This window comes from Olea europaea, unplaced genomic scaffold, assembly GCF_002742605.1.
Source record: "Olea europaea var. sylvestris unplaced genomic scaffold, O_europaea_v1 scaffold3215, whole genome shotgun sequence".
NCBI lineage: Eukaryota > Viridiplantae > Streptophyta > Magnoliopsida > Lamiales > Oleaceae > Olea > Olea europaea.
Genome location: NW_019251000.1, coordinates 3979 through 22800, shown reverse-complemented (window position 1 = coordinate 22800; position 18822 = coordinate 3979). Strand labels below are relative to the sequence as shown.

At 36.4% G+C, this 18822-nt stretch overlaps 1 protein-coding gene across 2 annotated transcripts; it reads left to right on the top strand.

Moving 5' to 3' along the window:
• Positions 1-761: 761 nt before the first annotated feature.
• Positions 762-18314, top strand: LOC111385588 (kinesin-like protein KIN-7E, chloroplastic). 2 transcript variants are annotated; one of them, XM_023009996.1, is made up of 19 exons: positions 762-993; positions 1196-1263; positions 1955-2014; positions 2488-2592; positions 2976-3080; positions 3258-3365; positions 3468-3614; positions 5028-5210; positions 5372-5542; positions 12005-12241; positions 12686-12826; positions 13301-13426; positions 13642-13692; positions 13794-13841; positions 13917-14216; positions 14354-15097; positions 15687-15776; positions 16872-16930; positions 17926-18314. In XM_023009996.1, the coding sequence occupies exons 1-18, from the start codon at positions 777-779 to the stop codon at positions 16902-16904; spliced, it is 2934 nt and encodes a 977-aa protein (XP_022865764.1). In that variant the 5' UTR covers positions 762-776; the 3' UTR covers positions 16905-16930; positions 17926-18314. The 2 variants fall into 2 exon arrangements, with proteins under 2 accessions (XP_022865764.1, XP_022865763.1); XM_023009995.1 differs by having other exon boundaries at positions 12002-12241.
• Positions 18315-18822: the final 508 nt, after the last annotated feature.

The window sequence follows — 18822 nt, the reverse complement described above, 5'->3', positions numbered from 1 at the left end:
ATTAAATTGGATTTGTATGGGCTCGGGCCCAATCTCGTTAGGGTTTGCTTTACTATTTAAACATACTTTGCTTTGTAATTTTTAGTTGATGAATGAATAATTATTTTGGTGGCTTATGGCGCATCCCTCTCCTTTTTCTGTTAAATTCTTCTTCTTCCCCCCTTAATTCCCTATTCTTTCTGAATCTGTCGTCTTTTTCTATTAATCATCTTATTGGTACTGCATCACTATGTAACTTATCTTTGGAATTTGGTTGATGTCAAAATGTTCTAAATTGGTGAATCATTTGATCTCATTTAAAAATCCCATTAAAATTGTTCAGTAGCATTTTTCTATTCCTTTGTGATTGAGTTCCAAATATGCCATGTTTTTTATTTTTATTTTTCGTGGTGGGGGGTGTTGAGGGAGGGATCTAGTCCTCCTTTAGGATTGACGAAGTAGCTGCCATATTTAATTAATAACTTCTGACTGATATTTGCAACTGCATCACTATGTAACTTATCTTTGGAATTTGGTTGATGTCAAAATGTTCTAAATTGGTGAATCATTTGATCTCATTTAAAAATCCCATTAAAATTGTTCAGTAGCATTTTTCTATTCCTTTGTGATTGAGTTCCAAATATGCCATGTTTTTTATTTTTATTTTTCGTGGTGGGGGGTGTTGAGGGAGGGATCTAGTCCTCCTTTAGGATTGACGAAGTAGCTGCCATATTTAATTAATAACTTCTGACTGATATTTGCACTTTCTTCCCAAATTTATTTGTTGTTACTGTCTCATGCATGTGTATGCATGTCCATATCTCTCCCATTCTCACTATGCTGTGCAAAAACAGAACTTCATTGTGAAGTCAACTAGACGTGTCAATAATTATAAACAATCTGTAATTTTGGAATACAATGTTGTAACTTGGCAGGGTACATATGTGGAGGGAATCAAAGAAGAGGTGGTTCTTTCACCTGCTCATGCTCTTTCACTGATAGCTTCCGGTGAAGGTACATGAACTTGTACTTAAAAACATTTTTCGTTATTTAGAAATGATATTTTGTCATTACTGGCTTGGCCATTTGTTGTGTCTATTTTCGGCATCAATAGCAATTCACAGCATTCTTCTGTTTTAAATACTTAAATGATTTTATTTTTATTTTTTGTGTTATTTTCTCTCTGGATAAATAATCTGTCTAACTTTTGATGCAGAGCATAGGCATGTGGGTTCTAATAACTTCAATTTGCTCAGCAGTCGGAGCCACACTATATTTACCTTGGTAAGATACCACGCGTTCTTGTTCACAAGTTGTGTTCTTTCTTTGGTAATGATAACATGCAGTTATTTTGTCAAAAATGTGTAATCTGGATTGTCCTCTTGGTAGTGCATACTTAGAATTAGATGGATGCAATTTTATTTTCCATCAGACATGAAGAATGATATAAAGTGCAAGGAATTACTTGATGACATGGAGGATTAGTTATGGCAAAAGGGATGATGTTTTTAAAAGGACTTAAGCAGGTCTACAATTTCTTGGATCTTTGAACCGATGCACGAATGCTATTCAAGCTGAGGAGAACTTGAAAATTGAATGAGGAATGCTTCAGATGGTTTTGTGCAATGAGGACTATCTACATTTCTACAAAATAGTGGCTTTAGTTTTATGGCCGTGCCATTTTCTGTTCTCGAGATAACTTTTTTTTTTTTTTTTCCTTAATGAGATATCAGATATCGTTGAATTCCAGATAAACTAACATGTAACATGCTTTGCTCCTGTTTATTGCTATTGTCTTTAGCTATAGTAGGATGAACCAAGTTGCATTACTAGACATGCCTTCTCTGGCAAGTGGTATTAGTACAAGATGTTGATAATTTTTTACCTTCTATTAACTGACAAATGATGTGAAATACAGATAAATTCTGTTTGGTCCTTTGCTCTAAGAGGGTCTTATTTTTATTTTATTTTGCAGACTATTGAAAGCAGCCGAAGTGGTGAAAATCATGGAGAAGAAGTGACACTGTCCCAACTAGTATGTTTTGTTTAAGTGTTACTATTGTCAATGTCATTCTTGAATCTTTTGTATTGCCATTGTCATTTTTAATTTTCTCTTAACCGTTTTTAATAAAACAAGTAATTCGAGGACAATTAGTACTTCTTTTCGGTCAAAGTTCCCATTTCTTCTTCCATTCTTTTTTCCTTTTTACCAGCATTCTGTATCAGGCACATTTCTACTCAATTTCCCAGTTTCTTTTCGTATGACTGGCAATTTGGGCATATTATTTTGTATTGCCATTGTCATTTTTAATTTTCTCTTAACCGTTTTTAATAAAACAAGTAATTCGAGGACAATTAGTACTTCTTTTTGGTCAAAGTTCCCATTTCTTCTTCCATTCTTCTTTCCTTTTTACCAGCATTCTGTATCAGGCACATTTCTACTCAATTTCCCAGTTTCTTTTCGTATGACTGGCAATTTGGGCATATTTTACTAACTTTCTTTTATAGCATTTAATTGACTTGGCAGGATCTGAAAGTTCTAAAACAGAGACCACTGGGTTGAGGAGAAAAGAAGGTTCATACATAAATAAAAGCTTACTATCTCTTGGCACTGTAAGTATGTTTCTGTCTGATTAATTTTTCTAATTTTTGTTCTCATTTCTACTTAGTTACATGATGAATCATTTGCTTCCTCTGGTGTCGTTTTTGTTCCTCTTGTTGGTCAAATCTGAATGTTATGTTTGTTTAATCCTCTTTGTCACTCACAAGTTAAATTGCCCTTTTTTTTGGTGCTGAAGCTAAATATGTTGGAGCATCCTGCTTAAAATAACCATAAACAACCTTGATCATCTCTAACGTAGCACATCAAAGAAGACTTATGTGACCTGGAAGCTATAGAGAATAATTAAATTCTAATGGATATTTCCTGTGTAATTGGCTTACGTGGCATTTAATATGAGTGATGATTTTCTTCCTCATGTACTCTGTTTATCCAGGTGATATCTAAACTAACAGATGGAAAGTCTGCTCATATACCATATCGAGATTCAAAGCTGACCCGTCTGTTGCAGTCATCTCTTAGTGGCCATGGTCGGGTTTCTGTAAGTTTTAGTGCATTTGTATTTGTTAATTAATTTATTATCTGCAGCTTCAATTTCCATTAAGCACTTAGCTGTGAGTTTGAAATCTTTGAATTCGATATTAATGTACTTTATAAGTATTTAATATTTAATTTTCCTTCTTACTGAAACTTGACTGTTCTTTGAATCTTTTTGTAGCTTATTTGCACAGTTACACCTGCCTCTAGCAATACTGAAGAAACACACAACACACTTAAGTTTGCTCATCGTAGTAAGCATGTGGAAATCAAGGCCTCGCAAAATAAGGTGAGATTTGTTTCGATGGTTATTATACATGTCAAATTTTTCAAGCTGATGAATTTTTGTCAGAGGTCACACCTATAATGTTTCCTTGATTGCTCTGTACAGATTATCGATGAGAAGTCTCTCATCAAAAAGTACCAGAAGGAAATATCTAATTTAAGAGAAGAACTTCAGCAATTAAAGCGTGGCATGATGGAAAACCAAAATGTGATGGCTCCACAGCAAGAAGATCTAGTTAATCTGAAACTTCAGGTTTGCTCTTTCAGAGAATGTTCTGAAATGAACGTCTACGTTTTCCAGTTGTATCATAGTTTGCATTGAGAAAGAAGATTAATGGACTAATTGTTTATGATTATTATGGTGACCCTTCTTCTACTGATACTGGCTTTGACATGAAAAGGCTCAAATTATGACAATCTGACATAAACATTCTAGCTGAAAGAGGAACGTATCTCTGATTTTTTTAATATTATTCATTAACTTTGGTGGAGATTACTAACTTCATAAATTCCCATAACTAATAATTTCAGTCGTGGTAGATGGCCATATTAAAATGGTTAAGACATAAAACTGGCTCAAGACTAGTTATAATGTTGAAACTAGTTGTTGACGAAGAAGCGTATTAAGTTGACAAGAACAAGAAGATGAACAAAGAAGTGTCCAAAAAGAGAAGAATTGAGGGGAAATATACTAAACAAAGAAGGGGACTGTTGCGACAAAATTTTCTTGTTTTTGTGATGTTATAAGGTTTTTTGTGCATGAAGGTGTGTAGGGCTTGGATGGATGGTAGAAGGTGGCGGTTTATGTATATGAATTGGATGGGAACGGTTGGTGGATTTGTGGATTTGAGAAGATGCTCTGATGTCAAATTGATGCAGCGTATTATGTTGACAAGAACGAGAAGATGAAAAGAAAGGGGTCCAAGAAGAAAAGTGTTGAGGGCAAAGAAATATCAATTATTATAAATAATCAAGGATTTCTATTATGATGAATAAACCTTCTATTTATAGAGCAAATAATCTAAGAAGTTAAAATCAAACAAACTTCTAATAAACTATAAACATTATCGCAATATTAGAACTAATCTAAATAAATATATTTTAGTTCAAACTCACTTTTAAAATTTTATTCTATTTCTATCTCCATCAATTGTATATCTAAATGACCGAATAATCTGCTAGTTAATTAGTTCATTAGCAATCTGTTTCGTCTAACAGTCTTGATGAATTTAATATGTCCTCTGCCCTAGTAATTATCAACATATTTCCTTTGCTAGTTCTAGTTGCATGTTTCGTTGCGAAACTTCGTCAATGTATTATCCTTCTACTTCTTCAGGAAAGATGAAGTGCATGGGGGTGGGATGGGGAGACTGGAGGTGTTGGAAAAATACTAAGAACATGTTTGAGCCCTATTATAATCTAAGAATGCATTTCGGAATAGTAGTTTAATGGAGAATATGTGGTTAAAAAATAAGGAAAAGTTTTGGATTTGCGTGTAATATTATTTTATTGAAGAATGTATGATTGAAAAGAAGAGAAAGATGTATTTTGGAAATAATGGGAATCAAAAAATGGCTATATTTTCTCCCAGGCACGGTTTCTGTGCACCAAATTAGTAAAATATTGCTAGATAATTGGATTTTCTAATATGCCTTATTTGTTGCAGTTGGAAGCAGGGCAGGTTAAGTTGCAATCGAGACTGGAGGAGGAAGAACAAGCCAAAGCAGCTTTAATGGGAAGGATTCAGAAATTAACTAAGCTGATTTTGGTTTCTACCAAAAATACGATACAACCAACCATCCGTCAAAAGCCTGGCCATTGGAGGAGGCATTCATTTGGGGAAGATGAGGTTAAAGGATAGCATTTTTTCTCTTCTCCAGATACCAGGAGGATTAATGTTTTATCTGACAATAGATTATAATAATAACTTTCAGGGATAGATGTCCAACCATACCTCATGAAAGTTCCAATTGTATTCATGTCTTATTTTTAAAGTCACTGTTCATGCAGCTAGCCTACTTGCCAGATAGAAAACGAGAGTACATGATTGATGATGATGCTGGAAGTATCGATTCTGAAATTTCAATGGATGGAAGGGGCGATGTCACAAATCTAGATGAGTTAGTCAAAGATTACAAAAGGAACAGCAGGAGAGGGATGCTTGGCTGGTTCAAAGTAAAAGTAAATAATTCAATATATTTTCTTTTTTTGTCTCTCACATTGTCTTGCTGCACAATTCATATTTAATTTTTGAAAAAGACCAGGAATATGTGATGTTATTTAGTAGATGCAGTATGTTATGTTTTTGCGAGATCACATGACGCTGGAGTGTCCTAATTTGATAAAGAACAAGATGATGAAATAGAAAAGATATCAAAGAAGAGAATTTAGGGCACAGGGAACAGCTTTACTCATATAATCAAGTATCTATTACAATGAATAAGCCCTCTATTCATAGAGTGAATAATCTAAGAAATTAAAATCAAACAAACTTTCAATAAACTATAAACATTATTGCAATATTAGAACTAACATAAACAAACATATTTTAAATCAAACTCTACTTTCAAAATTCTATTCTAATAGTTCATCACATCACCTCTTAACCATAAAGTGATTTTTCTGCGCGTGGAAATTTGACATGACTAGGACCATTTCCATGATGGACCTGATTTCATTTTTTGATGTTCATTAAGCGTTTTAAGCAAGTATAATTAGGCTAATTAGCTACTATTGGCTGTTCTCTACAAATGCCGTCAAGCCATAAGCATCCATGTGGCAAACCCGAAGTTGTGTGACATTGACATACCTTTCTCATTGGTCACTTTTCCAGCATTCTCTTGGAGAAATTTAGCTCTTACCAAGGATAGTGACCTGGTTTTGTGTCTCTCTTTGACGTGCCGCAAAGCAAGATTTCTTTTAGAATTAAATTTTGTGTCCATTAAGATTATTTTCTATATTCTTATGTGAACTATTTACATTTTCACAACAAATGCTGCATTGCCAATCTGATTATGCAAATGTGATACATTGATCCTACGCCGGTCATCCATTGTCCTAAAATCATCCTTGTTGAGTCCAGATAAGATTGTTTATGCTCAAAACATGCCAGATTCTACACCTATGGTCATGTAATTTACATGATATCAAGATGCTTCATTTGAAATTGTTTATGCTTATAGAACTACTTTTTCTTCTAGTCTATGAGCTTGCCGTTGGACTATTTTCCTTATTGGTACAATGCATATTTTATTGCCCCATATTGGCCATTCTCATGCTCTAATTTCTTGGTTATCTATTGAAAATGTGCTTTATTTTCCAAAATAATGTTAAATGTGTGAATTATAATCCTAGTCTGAAATGTAAACTCGTGTCTCTTAAATGCTCTTTTCCTTTGAACAACCAAATACTTATTGAATGAACTTCAGTTTATTTGAATTCAAGATTTTTTTGCAGTAATTATATGTTGTTGGTTATAGAAGATTGACATTATTGAATCACACCTTCTGTATTGTGTTATGCATTATTAATTCTAAATTAAATTGGGAGGGATGTACTTAAGGAAGTTGTTAATTGACATGTGGTTGGTAGATATTTTTTTTGATAGATAATCAGGTAATTTTATTAATCAAAAGTGAATACACAGGAGTGTATTATCAATTTAAACAAGAAAGATTCAATAAGAAATTAGGCAATCCTTATAGTGAGTCCCAGACGGGGTCTGATGTGGACATTTCTTCTGGAGATGAGAATCGAGACGAGATGGAAGGATCGTAAAGGGGTGGAGTGGAGCCAAGGATCGAGGCATATCGAGGGACAGAACCTCGGACAGAAGTAGGAGAACAGGGCATTATGAATATTGCCTCGGAAGTTTTGGAAGCGAACAAAGTTATTTGCTCTACGATCGTGGGGTCATTAGACACGATTCCACTTGTAAAAGGATCATTGCCAGATGATGTGCAAGAGGATGGACTTGAACTGGGTGAACACTCAGGGCCGGCACTTGAAGATCAGCATGGGAAAACAGGCTCGGCCACTAAGGCAGTAAACACCTACGGTAGGTGATGCACTAAGTCTTCGAATGAATGGGGTCTAGAGAATGATAATGCGTTGGTGGTGTGGATGGGTGGCGCTGAGAAGTGAAACACAGATAATGTTGCTGGACAGGTGGAGGAAGAGGAGGGACACTACTACGATCCTATTTATGCTGATGAGATAACGAAAGCTAGTGCACTTGACGTCAGACCACTACCTTCTAATTGGGTTCTTCAAAGAATTCTGGATTTTAGCAAGATTGTAGGAGTGTCCTGTAATGGGTATGAAGATAGGCTCTTACAATTGTTCGAGGATTTGGAGGCTAGCAGGGGACAAGGGATGGGGGCTCCAGGAGGTAAGACGAGAAGTAAGAGTGATCGTGAGCTTAAGCGGCTTGAATGCTCAATTAACTATGATATTAAGGGCGGCGAGTCGAGTAGAGGCGTGATGGGGAGGGATGATGGAGTTTTAAGATGATTCCGAAAATAATTAGTTGGAACGTACGTGGGCTTAACGAACCAGGGAAAATGTTAGGAGTTCGAAATCTATTGAGGAAATGGAGGGCTGACCTTGTATGTTTACAAGAAACAAAGGTGGAGGATGTATCGAGGGATATTGTGAGTAGCCTATGGGGGGGACAGCATGTGGGGTATCAGTTTGTAGGGTCATTTGGGACCTCGGGAGGTATACTGATGTGGGACACCAGAGTCTTTGATATGGAGGAGGTTAGCGAAGGTCTGTTTTCTCTATCAAACTCATTTAGAAATATTAAGGATAGCTTCCGGTGGATGTTCGTAGGAGTCTATGGGCCTAATGTAGATGAGCATAGAAGTGGACTCTGGGTTGAATTGGCTGGTATGATGGCTTGGTAGAACCTTCCAACGTGTATCGGGAGAGATTTTAATGTGATCCGTTTTCCTACTGAGAGGTCTAGTAGGGGGAGATTAACAAAGGCTATGGAGGACTTTTCAGATTTTATCAGGGAGAACGCGTTGGTGGACCTGCCTATGATTGGGGGAGACTTTACTTGGTCTTCTAGTCGGGATCAACCTATCCTATCCCTAATAGATTGATTTTTGGTATGTGGAGCATGGGAGGCTAAGTATCCAGAGGTCATTCAGAGGATAATGGAGAGACTGTATTCTGATCATTTCCCTATATCGTTTTCTGGGAATGTAAGGCGTGTTGGGAAAAAAAACCTTTTAGGTTTGAGAAGATGTGGCTCAAAGTAGATGGTTTTGGGGAACGAGTACGGACTTGGTGGACGTCTTATGACTTCAAGGGATTTCCCAGTTATGTTTTAGATTGCAAATTGAAGGCGTTGAAAAGAGATTTAAAGAGGTGGAATGAGGAGGTGGTGGGAGATGTTAACCATCGCAAAAATCAATGCTTATCGGTCATTGAGGAGTTGGATAGGAGGGAGGAAAGTAGAGGACTGGCAGGGGAAGGGAGAGTGAGACGAGGAGAATTAAGGGAAGAATTGGAGAGGCTGGTGGAGATGGAGGAGACCACTTGGCGTCAGAAATCTAGGATCAAGTTGTTGAAAGAGGGGGGCAAATGCACCCGCTTTTTCCATAGGGTCGCGAACTCCAATAGGAGTAACAATTCTATTAATATGTTGAAGGTAGATGGCGTTACCTTTGAGGATCCACAGGAGATCGACACCTAGATGGTAAGCTTCTATCAAAAGTATCGGAGTAGTTTGACTGGAGGCCAGAATTGGAAGGGCTTGAGTTTTCTTCTATATCTGAGGAGGATACCAGCTGGTTAGAGAGGCCTTTTGAGGATTCAGCATGAATGATGATAAGGCGCTAGGACCGAACGGATTTTCGTTCTCATTCTATAAGACTTGTTGGGAAATGGTGCGATCAGACATTGTCAAAGTCTTTACTTATTTCTTTCAATGTGGAAGGTTCTTGAGAAGTGCCAATATTACATTTATTGTGCTGATTCCAAAGAAACTGGGAGCGATGGATATTAAAGACTTTCGTCCTATTAGCCTTGTGAGCGGAGTTTACAAGATTATTGCGAAGATTTTGGCAAATAGATTGAAGGAGGTGCTGGGGAAAATGGTGTCCAAGTTTCAGAATGCTTTCGTTAAAGGACGCCCTACTTCATGTCGTCGTTTCCTATTCCTATTGCAGTGACAAAAATTGGAGAGGATCTAAAGGGATTTTCTTTGGGGAGGATTAGGGCAGGAGAGGAAATTACATTTGGTTAACTGGGGCATCGTATGTTCTCCTATGAGGTTGGGTGGTCTCGGATTGAGGAGTCTCATACTGTTTAATAAAACTTTGTTGAGTAATTGATTGTGGCGATTTGGAACAGAAAGGGGGAGTTTTTGGAGAGAAATTATAGAAGCAAAATATGGTGTTATGGAGGGGAAATGGTGTTCAGTCGAGAGTCGAGACTCTTATGGGGTGAGTCTGTGGCGGTATATTCGGCAAGGGTGGAGTGATTTTCGGGATAAATTGACGTTTATAGTGGGGAATGGTAATACTATCAATTTTTGGGATGATTGTTGGTGTAGAGATCAACCACTAAGATTGAAATTTCCTTCCTTGTATCGTATTGCATTGTTGCCGTCTGCCATGGTGATTGATGTCTTAGATATTCATAATGGGAGTATTAGCTGGAACATTGCTTTTGCACGGGGTTTGCAGGATTGAGAGTTAGACGACTACGCGCTGTTTTTGATATCTTTATATGAGGTACAAATCAGGGCAGGAGATGGTGATTGCAGTAGGTGGAGGTTGGCACGGGATGGCATGTTTTCAGTCGGCACTTTCTTTAAATCTTTATTGGGAGCTGAGAACAGCTCTTTCCCTTGGAAGGCGGTGTGGAAGAGTAAATTGCCACCACGAGTAGCATTTTTACTATGGACAGTGCTCAGATGACAGGTGCTAATGGCTGAAAACTTATGGACAAGGGGTTTTTGTATTACAGAGTGGTGCTTTATGTGTTGGAGGGATGGGAAGACGATCGATCACTTGTTCCTCCATTGTGATGTTGCTAGTTTACTGTGGAATGAGATTTTCGCATCGCATCGCATAGATTGGGCAGTGCCAAGGCGTATGGAAGACGTGTTAAGGGCATGGAGGAGAAAATTTCGCGACAAGGATAGCAGACTTGCATGGGAGCTTATTCCGGTTGCATAGTTTGGTGTGTGTGGAGAGAAAGGAACAGTCGATGTTTTGACGATCAAACAAGAACAACAGAGCAACTTAGAGAATTGTTTTATTTTACATTGTACATTTGGTTTAATGCAGTGGCTACTAGTCATATAGATGGGCTGCCCAATTTTATGTCGTTTCTTTTGGATTTTTATTGATAATACACTTCCTATGTATTATGATTTGATTAATAAAATACTTGATTACCTTAAAAAAAAAAAAAAAAAAAAGCTATATGATTAGAAGCCGCGGTATTAAACAAGGTATACAAAATCGGATAAAATAGTTCTTTGATTTGCTTTGTCGTTTGTGTTTGGTCTTCAAAACGGTGATTGTTCCTTTCTCTTCGTACACACTATACAATGCATCCCAGGATAAAATTCCATACAAAATTGTTGTCCTTATCACGAAGTTTTCTCCTTCATACCTGCAACACATCCTCTATACACCTAGACAACACACAATTCATATGTTGAGACGCTAGAATACTGTTCCATGGCCAAAGAACACCATCATAATGAATAAGCAAGTGGTCAATCGTCTCCTTATCATTCTTACACATATAGCACCACTTGATTATATAAAAACCTTTTCTTTGAAGATTATCCACCATTAACATGTCCCTCACTACCGTTCACAGTAAAAATACCACTCGTAGAGGTAATTTACATTTCCACACCATCTTCCAGGGGAATGAACTCTCCACATGTCCCAAAGGGATTTGAAATAAGAGCAAACTGAAAAAATACCATCACATGCCAATCTCTACTTACTACGATCACCCTCTCCTACTCGAATTTGAACCTCATGCAAGGAGGTCAAGAATAATGCATAATCATCCAATTCCCAATCCTGTAAACCCCTCCCAAAAGTAATATTTAAGTTGTAACTCTCATTGTAAATGTCTAATACATCATTCACTGTAGCAAAAGGCAAGGCAATGCGATGCAAGGATGAATACCCCACTTTAGTAGATATAAATATGTACTACAGTTACAAAAGTAATTCTTTCTTCAACCATTTACGCTAGTTAATTAATCTTTCTCCATTTATTAAATATCAATTATTAATTTTGTATGGCAGCCATTGATCCATTTTGTCTTTATTAGTTCCTTTTTTGTGTATTTTTGCTTAAATCATGGACTCTCTCTCTTAACTAAGAACTAAACATTAAGGAAACCAAACAGCAACCATGTATAGTTATTATCCAAAGGGAAATGCATTTGATGAATGTCTTTCATATAATTTATGAAATGAAATTTCAAGACAAATTATTCATAGTTGAATGTTTGTATCAGTACGATGTGTAAGATTATGTTTTTACCCCTCAAGCCTGCTATGTAAACTTTTTATTCATGTTGACAGTGAACACAATGTTGAAAACATGATTACTTTGTCTCAATAATGAAAATTTCTTACTTTTTTGGCACAGAAGCCCGATAATCTTGTCAGTTCATCACAAAGTGCCGATTATGAGAGCTCTGTTAATGGTTCGCCTGCATCCTCATCAAAATCGTCCCAAAGTAGAGTTGCTTTTAGCGATATGAAAGATGGACAGAGGAAATCTATCAGTAGAAGAGTTGACGATGCCTCTAGAGTTGATTTTCTTCGTGACAGAACTCAAGCCGGTGATTTGTTCAGTGCAGCCATTAATGGCCGGCGTCTCCCACCAGTGAGTTGCAGTTTACTCCAAGCACAATTCATTATTAGATATTAAACTTGGAAGCATATTTCCTAACTTTTACCCTCCTTTAGCAAGTTTATAGCGTTCTTTCTAGAGGGTTAACAGTTTGTCTATCTTGTTTGAAAAACCTTTCAGGTTGTATGCTATAATTTATTTTATACAAATTACAGCCCCTTTTTCTACAATTTTTTTATTACCCATGTATTTGATTATATACTCATCCATTGGATGTGAAATCACGTGTCTATATTTTTCAGTAATATTTTTCTTAAGCGGCTTGCTCTTACATGGGACACCTGTTTTTCCATCTGGAGGAAGTTTCTTCTTTCTGCATTAACAGCCTGCCAACCATTTTCACCAATAATCGATTTTGCCATGTTGCCTTGAGCTATTAGCTTTGCTTAAAATGAAAAAAATCTAAATTTCTTGTAGACTGGGACCACCATCACTGATCAAATGGATCTTTTGCGTGAGCAAATAAAAATGTTAGCTGGAGAGTTGGCGCTATGCACTAGTTCTCTGAAAAGATTATCAGAACAAGCAACGAAGAATCCCGAAGACCAGCAACTTCAGGTTGGTTATTTTTTTCTGACTTCATTACGACTACACATCCACACGAGTATGCTGCAAAAAGTCATTATTTTGTGAAAATATTCTTCTGGATTTTATTGTCCAATGTTATCTATATAAAGTTGAGATTACTTGATTTGAGATGGATCAAATGTCTTGACAATTTGTGCTAACGCAAGAAGGTCTGTGCCCTTGTTTATATATGCTTTAGATGGTACGCCTGAGTTTTAGGTTGAGAATTAAGTGGAAAATTATGCATACCAATTTGTTTACTCCTAAATATCTATGTCAAGTTGAGTATAGACATTCGAAGTGTATATGGAAAATCTCCTACTTATTTTTTATTTATATATATATATATATATATTTATTTATTTATTTATTTATTTATTATTATTATTATTATTATTATTTTTTACAAAGTTCATATATTTGATTGATGGTGATTTTTGTTTTTGTCATGGTCATTTGATCTAGGAAAACATGCTAAAGCTGAAGGATGAAATAAGAGAAAAGAAGCTTCAAATGAAAGCACTGGAACAACGTATGCTTGGATCAGTGGAGATATCTCCACATGCTTCAAGCAGTGCCGAGATATATGAGGTGAAATGGATTAAAATGATACACTAAGAGAGATACAAAATGTTGTACATCTCCTCACATGCCTGCCAGACTCATTTGGGGACTTGCTGATGCTGTGGGGACAAATTTCTTCATTTGATTTTTGCGTTCTAACTTGCTTCATTTAAATTTTCTTCATCATTTATACTAAGAACTTCAATTTAACTGGGCATATTTTCATGTTCCATGTTTTGCAGGCTTTGTCTAGGCTAGCTACTCAACTGATTGAGAAAACTTTTGAACTTGAGGTATGCTAAAGCTATTATAGTTGTCCGTGTTTAACAAATTGACATCAATTGGAAATATATGGACTAACTTGGACAAATTTCTCATGTCATGGTTGACAAAGATTAAATCAGCAGATAACAGGGTCCTTCAGGAGCAACTACAAGCGAAGGTAAATTCAGTTTTTGGTTTAGTTTATTCCTTTTACTATTACCTTATTAATTGACTTAGTTTTGTTTGCAACTAGACATTGGAAAATGCTGAGATGCAAGAAACCATCTTGCTGCTAAGGCAGGAAATTGATTCCTTGCTATTGGATAAAAGTTCAAGTGCACCTCAAAATATTGATAATGATTGGAAACCACCTCCAAGCTGCTCTGAAGAATCTTTAATCGTGAAAAGTGGGAGGGATGAGATTAAGTCGTGTGAAGAAACATCTCTTGAAGATAATACACGAAGTAGTACTATGAGCTTAAATAGGATATTCAACGCTGAGGAGGCCAAAGGTTGCAATACTGATGCATTTTTTAATTCTCAGCTTTTGCAGGTAGGCACTGATTAGGCTCTTAGTGGCCTTTCTAGTCTAACTATGGGAATGGCAACTTACATCTATCCTCATCTTGCTATTCATGAGTTATTTTCCTTAATATTAAATTATTATTACCCATATCTTCTGTTGCTTAGGCTGCGGAGATAGAATCATTGAAGCAAGAGAAGGCAAAACTTGTGGAAGAGAAGGAGGGACTAGAAATCCACAGCCAAAAGCTAGCTGAGGAAGCTTCTTATGCAAAAGAGCTTGCAGCAGCAGCAGCGGTTGAGCTCCGGAGTTTGGCAGAAGAAGTTACAAAGCTTTCATACCAAAATGCAAAACTCACTGCTGAGGTGGCTTCGAAAGAGGTTCGCTGTAAAGCAAATTGCTGTCAGAGGTCAGGTTCAATCAATATGAAGCAAGCTAAAATCAATGGTGGTCGATCTGATGCACGTGTGAGAAAGCCAGAGGACAGTTTGTCTATGGAGGAGCTTGAGCAAGAAAGAAATGCACGATACCAAAGAGAGGCCTCTTTGGTCAACGCGTTGTCTGAAAGAGATAAAATAGAAGTTGAACTGCGAAAGAAACTTGATGAAGCAAAGAGGCGTGAAGAGAATTTAGAAAATGAGCTTGCAAACATGTGGGTTTTGGTTGCAAATATGCGCAAATCTGTCACTAGCATTGAGGAGGCCTCATTTAAGGGGGTCAACGCTTCTAATATTTTGGAGAAAAAAATTAGCGATGGATGTTCATCATCTGATGGCCAGTTGATAACAAAGTTTTACGAGAATGGGGCAAGTGAAAGTCTAGAAGAAGCAAGTTCACTTGAAGAGTTAGAAGCTTGCTCTAATTTGGAGAGGAGATGTAAAGAGCTTGACAATTTAGTTTTGAGATTAAAGGTAAGCACTTGCATTTATGCTAAGCTGAGTAGAGTAAGTGACAAAGATTAATACAAAATTTTCTTTACCATAATTATTTGGTTAATCTTTCATAAGAACTGATTTAAGAATGCAAATTATGATAATATAGAAGAGAAGGCCTCAAAATTTTTTTAGTTAGCCTCAAGCTTATATGAATTGATTTTTCACCTTGTTTATGGTATCTCTCTCCCTTTTGCTCCCTGTTACCCACCCCCTTTCTCCACTCCTTTCATATAGTGCAAAGGTCTTTTTTCCACGTGGACTGTTGAACTGTTTATGATTGATGAAAATGGCACCTTTGGTCACCGTTCTGCATTCCTGTCCCCAAAGAGAGGGGTTGTGTTTCTTTCACTTTCTTTGTTGGATTGAATACAAAGCCAAAAGCTAAAGATCATATCAAGGCTAAATCATTTATTGATGCTCTGTTTTAAAGGAATTGATTTGGCTTTATGGTTCAAATATATTTTTGTTGTAGGATCAATTGAGACTCCTCGACAATGCATGTCCCTAAGCAAATTGACATCCAGAAATTTTGTGAACATTTTAATGGGTTTTCCCTCTTTTTCAGGGTGATGATGTTTCTGGTTTGGATATTAATACTCTTGAAGAGCTGCAAAACTTCCATATAGAGGCTATTACCAAGATTTGTCATTCAAAAGTGAGATATATCTCCTGATGGGTGAAATTTTTTCTTCACCTGAATTATGGCTGACTTTAGCTGCATGTTCATTCTTTTAATTAGAATGTCCATATGTGAAAGTTTTGTATTTTATAATGGTTCCCTCTGGATACGAGTCATTATAGTTCAACTCATGTCTTATGTATAGCTTGAATTGAAACTGTGTTCTTGCCTGATGCATAGTGAGGACCCTTATTTCTTGCTCACAACGGAACACTTAAAACGCAATGGACAATTCCGATGCTTGGTGGATTTTTAAAGTTGATGATGGACATTTCATTGTTTCTCGGTGCAAATATTAATTCATCCATAAGATTTCTGTTCATTGCACGAGTCCTACACTTTTACGGCATGTTTGGTAAAATGCAATGGACAGACTATTTAGTATCGAGAAATTAAAAAAAGCTAAAACTTTTGTTCAACATTTGCTTCTTTTCTCTGCATTAATAATATGCAAATAAAGCCCATGAAACATAACTAACGTACTTCTCATGTCTGTCTTGTGTAAACTTGTGGGTGCTTCATGTTTTTTCCTTGGAGCTGTATTTTCCATTTTTATGTGTATAAAATCCTCGTGGTTGCGTAAGTACTATGATGTTTCCCCGTCTTCTAAGTGTCATATGGTGTTCAACTTATAGATCAAAAGGGTCAGGATTCTACTGATGAGTTAATGCTAACTAGTGTCACAGTCGTGTATAAATATAGATTTATGCATTTCCATGTCATGATGTCATCACCTGTTTCCTCTTGGAGATCTAGGGAAAATCCAGACAAGGTTGAAATTGGCACGTTAGAGGTTTTTCCCAGTTAGTATAATTCCCAGACAGGCATCGTGTCACTTTGATCTGATGTACAGTTGTCATTTTTTTTTTTTGGATAATATGACTCGAGTATTATGGTAATTGTTCTTCAAAAGATTTTAAAATTCCTGCATTACATTTAGAAGATGACGACCTGATTAAAATGTAGATTTGCATATTTGAGAAACTATTTTTTTGTAGTTACTATGCCTTTTGTTCCAAGTAAAATATTTCCTGCACATTTGAGTTTGGGCATATTGACTGATATTTGCAGGCTAACGCACAGTTCTCGAATCACGTTTTATAGCATTTCAGAGAGTTCCAAGATTTTAGGTGAGCAATGATTCCTTTTTCCCTGCCAAAGGGACCCTTCCAGGTCTTTGAATTGAATTTTCAGAATGAAAGAATACTTGATTAATCCTATTGAAGCCACAATAATCAGCCAGCCTGTGGCAAAAATGTTCCATTTTCATATGTTCTTTTTAGTCCACATGACCCAAAAATATTTTAGCTATGTTCATATATTTATATTTTCCATTTTTTACTTTATCTCAACATGTTGCATGTTTTATTGGTAATACCTTGGTATTGAACCACCTCTTCTAGATCTCAAGTTGTTAGAGAGGAAATATTATATTAATTTAGTGCTTGTTTGGGAGCAATTCTTGCCTGATTGTAATGAAAATTGTGGCCGACTCCAAATTTTGCCACAACCATAAATGCATGCATGTGATATTACAATGATACCCCTCTATAAAAGCCCCACCCCCACTCTCACCATAGTCCAAAGGGTATTTTGATAATATTTTTATAAGCCTCAGTCACAGGAATTCAAAAAAGATAGCATAGGCACACAAACGGTCAAAAAATTCATTTTTATGTCTGAAAACTTCTCCTAGACATGGGCTTAGTCTTCAACATGCCACTTGACGCACTGATAGAATTCATTTTATCATAGGCCTCGAATGTACAATTTTCAAAAATTAGTGGCATCGAAAGTTGAACTAAAAGAGCTCTGCATGCTCTCAATGCCATGTTGAAGCAAGCAACTCATCAAACGCTTAAGGTGTTGGAGATAGATCACATTTATCTATTTAAATTTAGTCTTCAACACTTTTGCAATGTTTTAATCCTGCCTTTTGCTACATCTGTTTAGTGGGAAACTCATTTCAAATTTAAACTCGTATGGAGGTTGACACGTTGAGGCTGCTGTATACTCTTATCTTCTCTCGACTGGTTGACTCTCAAAACGTGAAAGTTTTTATGGCTTATGATATGTTTCCTTTTGCTGCACATTTGAGTTTTGGCATATTGACTGATATTTGCAGGCTAACGCACAGTTCTCGAATCATGTTTTATAGCATTTCAGAGAGTTCCAGGATTTTAGGTAAGCAATGATTCCTTTTTCCCTGGCAAAGGGACCCTTCCAGGTCTTTGAATTGAATTTTCAGAATGAAAGAATTCTTGATTAATCCTATTGAAACCACAATAATCAGCCAGCCTGTGGCAAAAATGTTCCATTTTCATATGTTCTTTTTAGTACACATGACCCAAAAAATATTTTAGCTATGTTCATATATTTATATTTTCCATTTTTTACTTTATCTCAACATGTTGCATGTTTTATTGGTAATACCTTGGTATTGAACCACCTCTTCTAGATCTCAAGTTGTTAGAGAGGAAATATTATATTAATTTAGTGCTTGTTTGGGAGCAATTCTTGCCTGATTGTAATGAAAATTGTGGCCATTGGAGCCGTAATTATCAACTTCAAATTTTGCCACAACCATAAATGCATGCATGTGATATTACAATGATACCCCTCTATAAAGGGGGTTAAGCTCAATACATGGTTCATCTCAAAGTGCGATCGAGCAGCTTATGGGTTGAGTAGGCTCGAGGCAGGTTTGTTAGCAGGTCGGCCCCCTTGCCACCCTTAACTCAGAGTAAGGCTTCACATATGGCATAATTGTCACACAGCTTCTCTTTTAAATCTAAACTTGAGTAGTGAATTGTATGTTTGTAGAGGGTAAAATATGGAAAAAAAAACAAAAAAGAAGTCTCTTATTTCTAATTTGAAAATGAACTTTTATGTTTGTAGAGTTTCAAATGTGTATAAAAACCTTTAAGAATTTAATGTTCCTAGGGGAAGTGATTCATGTTAGGTAGTACCGATCTTTGTTCTTTCAAGTACATGTGCTGATGGAAGATCGAAAAATGGGTAA